The sequence below is a fragment of the Dendroctonus ponderosae genome, unplaced genomic scaffold (genome assembly GCF_020466585.1).
Source record: "Dendroctonus ponderosae isolate FM_Combo_2020 unplaced genomic scaffold, Dpon_F_20191213v2 Dpon_F_20191213_1, whole genome shotgun sequence".
In the NCBI taxonomy this organism is placed as follows: Eukaryota; Metazoa; Arthropoda; class Insecta; order Coleoptera; family Curculionidae; genus Dendroctonus; species Dendroctonus ponderosae.
In genome coordinates this window covers 63,224,997-63,232,921 of record NW_026017110.1, presented here as the reverse complement: position 1 = coordinate 63,232,921, position 7,925 = coordinate 63,224,997, and the positions used below count along the sequence as shown (strand labels likewise).

General features: G+C 37.9%; 2 protein-coding genes across 4 annotated transcripts in view; one reads left to right on the top strand and one right to left on the bottom strand.

The window, feature by feature from the left end:
* Window positions 1-394: 394 nt before the first annotated feature.
* LOC109541103 (contactin) lies at window positions 395-5,998 on the bottom strand. Of its 3 annotated transcripts, XM_048666761.1 has the most exons (13): window positions 5,882-5,998; window positions 5,373-5,498; window positions 4,994-5,294; window positions 3,841-4,873; window positions 3,678-3,780; window positions 3,308-3,618; window positions 2,795-3,235; window positions 2,525-2,697; window positions 1,663-2,470; window positions 1,370-1,609; window positions 1,177-1,310; window positions 898-1,081; window positions 395-840 (listed from the first exon to the last, which is right to left on the bottom strand). In XM_048666761.1, exons 3-13 carry the CDS (start codon window positions 5,234-5,236, stop codon window positions 740-742), a joined length of 3,771 nt encoding a protein of 1,256 aa, XP_048522718.1. In that variant the 5' UTR covers window positions 5,237-5,294; window positions 5,373-5,498; window positions 5,882-5,998; the 3' UTR covers window positions 395-739. The 3 variants fall into 3 exon arrangements, with proteins under 3 accessions (XP_048522718.1, XP_019765379.1, XP_019765380.1); XM_019909820.2 differs by lacking the exon at window positions 5,373-5,498; XM_019909821.2 differs by lacking the exon at window positions 5,373-5,498 and having other exon boundaries at window positions 5,948-5,968.
* Window positions 5,999-6,320: 322 nt separating this feature from the next.
* The window catches only part of LOC109540913 (protein tipE), a 3,249-nt gene continuing 1,644 nt past the window's right edge, over window positions 6,321-7,925 (top strand). Inside the window, exon 1 of the mRNA XM_019909453.2 lies at window positions 6,321-7,639. Within this exon, the coding sequence (XP_019765012.1) occupies window positions 7,574-7,639 (66 nt within the window). The 5' untranslated portion in view covers window positions 6,321-7,573. The remainder of the gene's footprint in view (window positions 7,640-7,925) is intronic.

Here is a 7,925-nt window from a genome sequence, read left to right as displayed (position 1 = left end):
TATTTTTTTTGCAAATAAACGAAAAATTGAAAAATTCCAGTTCAATTTATATCTAGCGGTGGCTTGTAACCAACTATATTCAGAAGGAAATGTAACTGTTAACCTTGTATATTAGTTGATAAGCCCGCCTTGATCTCGTACAGAACAAGAGGAATTTTACGGAGTCGTCAGACATCAATGAAGCCTTTTAGCAATCCCGACATGAAGAAAGCACTTGCGATTGCATCTGGTATTCTCGGTTGCACGTTGCACCGTTAAAACATCGCAAATCTCCATTCCGTCGCGGGAAACAACGGAATTAGCATTGCGTCTTCAATGAATTGTTTGTGGAATGAATAGGTCCAGTGCGGACTTGGCGGTCAAAATGCAGGAATAAGTGATATAAAAGCATCAATTTTATAAAATCTATTTTTATTGAAATAAAACAAAAAATAAAAAAATATAAAAAATGTAGCGTTGAAGCAAGTGAGAGTGTATGGCAAATTAGTTTGCTTAATTCATGTTTTGCACTTATACAGTTACTTCAAGCTTACATCTGTAAAAATAATTTCAGAAGTGGACGGAGTCGTATTGTTGCATATGTCACAAATTTTGTGCGATTGTGGTCACTAGTTGCTACTCTTACATCTTAGAAGTTAAATATTACATATCGTATAAAATATCTGTACAAGTAAAAATTCGATTTGTCCAAATATCATATAACCTCTTAACTACCTTGTACTACCTATCAGAAGGTTGGTCAAGTTTGAGATAAGATCAAACTTAAAACTACGCCTAGCCATGTTAGAGTTAAGCTTTTATGAATACTCGATGAGCTGCCTCGGAAGTAATCTGGATTTCCTAAATGAAAAATAGGCTAGTATCATTTAACATAAAAAATATTGGGTTGTTGCTTACCCATCTGGAATACCAGCGCGGGAGAGCTCATACGACCATCGCCTCCATTTGAGAACGCTAGTATTCTCATACGATATGTTTTTCCCGGAGACAAATTATTTACATAACCCTCCAAGTGGCCACCAAATGGAATAATCGTATCATTTGCGGTGCTCAAGTCCTGGTCGGTTTCCCATACACGAATCTGGAAAATGAAGTTAGCTTGGTCAAAACTTGCAAACAAAAACACAGCGAATTATTAAACCAAGCACATTATAGGACTGTACAAAAGCATCGTACCTTATATCCTTGTAAAGGTTCTTCTTCTAAGGACGGCTGAACGTAGCGCCATTGCACCTTCACAGTAGATGGATTAATACCGTAAACTCGAACTGAGGAAGGTGGCTTTTGCGGTGCTTTTCTATAGGTACGTTCTGCAGAGAAACATGTACAGTAAGCTGAGAAATGGTATTGAAACAATTATGAAACTTGCCTAAGTATCTCTCACTCTCCGGACCTTCCCCAGCAGAATTGTACGCCATGCATTTAACAAAATAATACGTGTCTGGTTGCAGTCCCACAATCAGTGCCCACGGCCGAGTGGTCCTAGACAGGTAATAAACACTGTCTTCTTCATGGGTGTCTTTTTTCCAGTATTTTATTCTATGACCAATTAGCTTGCCTTTCACTTTTTCTCGAATTACTTCAATTGGATCCCAGGACACATTCAAAGCTTCAATAAGCAACAATAAAAATTTATGATAAGTAGATTTTCACTATTTATACCTGTTGAATTGAAAGATCGGGCTACTACAAGTTGCGGTGCAACTTGAGGCATATCTTCAGCTGAGAAAACCAGAGCCTCCTCACTTATGGGTCCGGGACCAATTTCATTGATTGCTTGAACTTTTACGAGATACTGAGTGTAATAAAATGTAGGCTCAATCTGAACAACAGCCTTATTTGTATTGCCGAACTCCTTTAACTCCTCACTTTGGAATTCCACCTGTTCGTTGTACCTTTTCCAGAACACTTTATAGTGGATACCGGCAGCGTGTTGCTCGTCGGGGCGCAAAGGAGTCCAAGTTATTGTGAGGTCTCCAATTTTACCTCCTCCGCCTCCCACATTTCTTGGTGCTACTTTGGGACGATCTTTAACCGTGTGATATTTTGGACTAGGGACAGAAGGAGGTCCAGCACCAAGCTCGTTCCAGGCGTTTACGCGAAATTCATAGTTTGACCAAGGAGTTAGAGTAATTTCTATGTCAGCTTCCTTTCTGCCTGTAAACCTATCAATCTCTCTTGCTCTCACCCCTACGGCTATTACTGTCCAAGTATTGTTCCAATTGGTTCTACCGCTGACAGAATAGCTGTAAACCGGCATTCCACGTGTCGCCCCATCTGTCCATTGCAAGGTAAATGAGTGTTTCTGAATTGTCATTACTTGAACCCCGCCTGGAGCTCCAGGAGGACCCTGAACAGTTACGAGTGTTTTGAATGAAATAGCTCCAACAGCACTCTCTACTACACACTCATAATCTCCAGAGTCCGAAAATGTCGCATTGGCAACTCTCAAATATCCGCCGTCAATTCTCTGAAACACCCAAATTGTTCACCTAGTTGCAGAAAAAAATCCGAATTCACTCACTATTCGATCATTTGAGTTAATAATATCTATATCACGGATTCGCATTCCATTATGGGTCCACATATATGCGATATCCAACATTTCGTCCGTTGTAGCGTAACACTGAAGATCGATGTTGCGTCCGTTAATGATTATGATATTCGGACCTGGGCTTTCGACAATTCTTGGCCCACCTAAAAAACGTCGTTTTCACTTTTAATAACAGAATAAGAAAAATACGAACACTAGAAGTTTCTAAAGTAAAATTTAACTTTAGCTATTAGTACTTACGTAGAACAATCAATCGTCCGTTGGATTCAGCGAGCCCCAGTTCATTGCTGGCGGCACACGTGTAAATGCCTTCATCGTCTCTTGAGACCGGACTTATCAGTAAATTGCCGTTTTCAAAAATCCGTCTATGGCCTCCTGAACCAATTTCTATTCCATCTTTCTTCCAGATAAATTGGGGCCTCGGAGCCGCTTCGGGATTGCATTTGATGGTAACATTGCCTCCTTCTGCGGCATACGTTTCTGATTCAACGGGGTTCTTTTTGAACGATGGTTGAAAAGCCAAAACGCGCAACTGTGCTGAAGAATAACGCGTTTTAAGGGTATTTGACGCTTGGCATTGGTACATCCCAGGATCTCTTTTATCATTAAGATAACTTATCGTTAACACGTTGTCTCTTATATTTATGCGTCCTCGGTCTTCAGGGTCCAGATTTAACATTGCTGGCACAAATAATTCCGAAATTAAGTTCTAGAAAATCGTTGTTTGACAACAATTAGTTTCTTCATACTTACAGAATTGTCTTCCATCCTTAAAAAAGGTGTAATTCACGTCGGGGATGCCAAAAGCTTCACAGGTCCACACCAGATCTCCTTTCTTATCTATATGTTTATCAGTCAAGGGAATGGTGAAATTGGGTTCCGCTTGGATGTTTAAAACAACTGAATTTTCAATGATCTGCCTGTCATTGTAAGCACGGCACGTATATTCACCCTCGTCCTCCACGTGCACGTGCGGAATGATAAGAACTCTATTAAAACTTGTGAAATACGCATTTCTAGGGAATACAGATCCTTTTCTAGTCCAATTATAGCTGGGAATAGGGCTACATAACAAAAATATTATACAATGTATTTCATTTGTGTAGTATAGCATTAAACTTACTATCCAAAAACCACACATTCCAGTCGAACCTCCTTGCCAGCGATTGGAGTATCGGGAAACGCTTTCGGAAAGTTGTTAGAGAATTTCAGATTCTGGTAATTAGCTGACATAAAAAATTGCGTTTTAGAGTACAGAAATTAGCAATAACTAATCATTGACTTACAATGTGGATTGACGCGTAATGGAAATAACGGTCCATTCCTTCCAGAGTCCGAAAACTCCGATTGAATACTGCAACTGTAATTAGCTCTATCAATAGTTTCCAGAGCCGAGAAGTAGAGTGCGCCATCGTTTGAGACAAACACCCTTCGGTCTTCCTCAACAAAGTTGGGGAAGTAGTCTCTTGACCAAGAATATTTTACTGATGGAAAATGATTGGGGGGGTCGCAATAAATAGCTTTACCCCAATTCAAGTCGCCAGTTTCGGCACTTCTCTTCAGAACAAATTCCAAAATAAAACCAAAATTCAAATTGACACTCTCCGAAATAATGGTACCATATTTATTAGTAGCTCTGCAATGGTATGTGGCCCTATCTCGTTTCTGTTGAGGATCATTGATTATTAAAGTACCACCACTTATTGTATATCTTCCATCCTCCAATGGGTTGATCTCTCTGGGCACTAGTCTGTCATTTTCATATTCTTCTCTATACCATTTATATGTTGGAGTTGGGTAACCTCCAGCCAAACAACTTAAATGTATATCATTGTACAAATTTCTTTTCGAAGTATCAAAAATCGCGTCTTCTGGCTGTTTAATAAAATGCGGACCTCTAGGCACTCTCTCTGGGTCAAATATATCCATTCCATATGCGTAGTTTCGTTCATCAGCTTTCAGTTTTTCAATTGCTCCTAAGTAAGCTTTACAAATAAATGGCAGGGATTCATCCCCAACTACAGGCTCCAGTCCCCAATGCATCAGCGTTTTAGAAAACTTATACACTAGAAAATCCCTTTGTGGAGCACCATACCCTGTTGAAATTTCATCCTTGATAAAGGCACTTTCCATTGGAGGTAGTTGCGACCCATCAGGGTTTGAGTAAATATTAGACACCGTTTGATGCGCCCCAATGTACCATCGACGATGTTGAGGATCATAACGGTTCAATTGTTGCACAAGAAAACTGTGCTCTTCTATAGTGCTAAGAGATACCAAATCTGAGCCACTGTTGTATGCTTGCTCGCCTGCATAAGCCTAACATTAAATAAATACAGAACTTTAATATAGTTCACACTTTTTTTACTTTCATCGGTGCATTAAAAATATGTTTTCTCATAAGTTCTACGTATTGAGATTCCAAAAAGTTTAACTTACTTGACACAAATCTCTGGCATCAGCATACGGTCTTTGGGGCGACTTAATAAATTTGTAACAGTACTGTTGAAAAGGTATCCAGTGCTCCGGGCACTTTAACTCTTCATAGTACATGCCACCATTTTGCTGGTGGTTGGAGTAATCTGGGCCAAAGCTGCTATATTCTAGGGTGTTCTTCTCAAGAATTTCAGATTGCACTTGGACGGTGTAACAAATAAACAATGGAATAAAAGATCGCAGCATTTTGTAAACGAATTACGATTTATCGTATTGAGAGGTCCATTACCTATTAATATCTCATCTGAAAGGATATCAAAGTTTTAGGGCAAAATTGTTTAGATTAAGCATAAACTAAAAATGCTACTGCAAATGCACTTGCCTTGTGGGTTCTAAGGTGTAAGTTTTATCAGGCATTAGTGTGCAAATTAGAGGAATTACTAATTACTACCCAATGCAACTATATAATTGCTTAAAACGTGGTTGTGATGCTTTTGGCACAAAAATACTGCAAGATTTAAGAAATATGAAAAAACATAAATACGCAATATAAATTTTTCGCCAAATTTACAAGTGGCTTTTGCGAAAACAAATGTTAAATGCAAATACTATGAGGATAGTAAAAGTTAGGTTAATAAGATATTTTTAAATGCTTGTTTTCGAATCTAGTGCTTAGCTTCTAATCATAAATTGTAGTTTTTTGAAAAATATATATGTTAAGATTTGCAGGGCTCATTTTAATTAAAAACATAACGTATCATCTGTTGACATGCTTTTATTGGGAGGGGCAAAACGTTTAAAGCTCAAGTTATTTACAGCTCTCTAAATGGGAAAATTCTAAAGCTTATGTGATCAGTACAATGCAAAGATTAGACTTATGTTATCACTTACGTATGATCTAATTTATGGGAGTGGGTCGTAAAGTAAATAATTAAAAATAAAAACAAAACTAATTACTTTCGATCGTACTGACTTTGACAGGAAAAAACCTTTGATAGGCGAAAACTTGAAAACCGAACCGAACTTTTAAGCAGTTTGGCCCACAGATCATAGAGGTTATTCTGTGATCTGTGCTGTGACCAGTACCATAGAGTAAGTAAAATAATTAGTAAAGTAAGTAAGAGTAAGTAAGAAAATTATTTAATTTCCTCTATGGCTAATACATGATTTTCCCTTTAGAGTTTCCGGTGCGAAAAAAGCGCAGAGACGACAACTTGTTTCTGCAAAGACTAATAAAAGGTGGCAGTCAGCCAGAACAAACAAAAAACTCCATGCTTTTCTCGATTTTTTCTCTGAGTTTTCAGTTTTCCTTCGGATTTCAATGTTGTTTGCGTTTTTAGTCTTGCGGTAACTTTTAGTTTAAATCCCTCTATTGCTTATAACGCAAAATCAAGAATTTTAGATAAAAAAGATCAATTGAGTTTATGAGACCACGAATTCACATTCCCTACCTTTTTGTGGCAGTCTTTGCAACTTTTGAAATTTATCATTTGTTTTTGATATAAATGATCTTTTACTTCGCAGAAACAGCAGGTTAGTCTAAACGTAGGCCACTCGTTCTTTCGAAATGTTAAGAAAAACATGAAGTCCCCGACGGCTTAGAAACCCGAAAATCACGAGTTTGTGGTAATTTGTACTCTTTAGTGAGTTTAGTGAGCTTCTTTATAGGAATTAATAAAACCAATGTAAATTTAAGCGCATTCGCTTTTATAGTAAATCATCATAGTTGAACATTCGCCATGACAGACGGTTAATTTATTGAATTTTCTAAATTGCTACTTTATACTTTTTTAGATGATATTTAGGCACTATATATATAATGATTGTTGGCTCTTAAAGCCATATAATGATTAGGAAATTTTTTATTGATTCCCGATAAAAAGGCGAGTGAATGAGTGATGTAGAAAGACACAAAAATGTTTCAAAATTCACTTTTGTGTTTCATTTATCGTTTCCGGGTAACGTAATCCCAAATGTAGAGTTCCACGAGATTCGGTATTTCCAATGAACCTCAATTTTTGGGCAAAAAATCCAAGCAAAAAGGTTCTTCAGTATGTAGCCGGTAGCCGCTTCAACCTTGTAGATTTAAAAAAGTTTCTAATTTGCCGCTTTTCCTAAGACTTTTATCTTCAAAGTAAATTACTTGGATATTTTCTAAATTTTATGATATTTGGCTCTATTGCTTGTGGAAACTTTCTGCACTTATATCGAATAATTCTTTGCGCTAGCGCATTTCGCCTGCTGCCAAAGTTGTCCTCATTTCCTTTATAATTCGCAAACTGGTAGCAAAGTAGCACAACTTTTATGTTTTTTAACCCCAAGCAAGTTAAACCCGGTGAAAAATCGGAAAACTAATTGCGCTTCCATTCCATTTGATTCTGTGTGACTCCATTTATACAGGAGCGATTTTAACACTAATCTGCAAGTGCAGTGTTGTGTTTGGCAACGCCGTAACCCACCCTTTTCAGGGATTCTTGGCGCATTGACGAGGGTGGCCTCATTGAGCTTCCACAATGAGGAAACCGGGTCAAAAAGTGTGAAGCGCTGATTTTCGTGTGCCACCAAATGTCTTAGCTCAGAACAATGAGGAGCTCCAGCTCTGAACTGCTCCTAGACCAACAAGAGGAGCTCAGAAAACGCAAGATAAAGGTATTAGCCATCTGAACTTGATGCTCATTAAATTCATTGTCAGCTGTTCAGCTTTAATACATATGCGGGTTTTGCCGAATATTGGTCATGTCTTATATCGTTTGCCGCATGGTTTAGTTGCCTCTTTTTTAGACGTCATCGAACAATGCAATCCGATTTACATATTATTCTTCATCGAATCTTATTCGCAGTTATCATAAATAGAAACCTGATTCTGAATTGTGGTCTTTCGGCGAAGGACTTTCTTATTCTGGACTTTATCAGCACCACTCCGTACATATTTTTT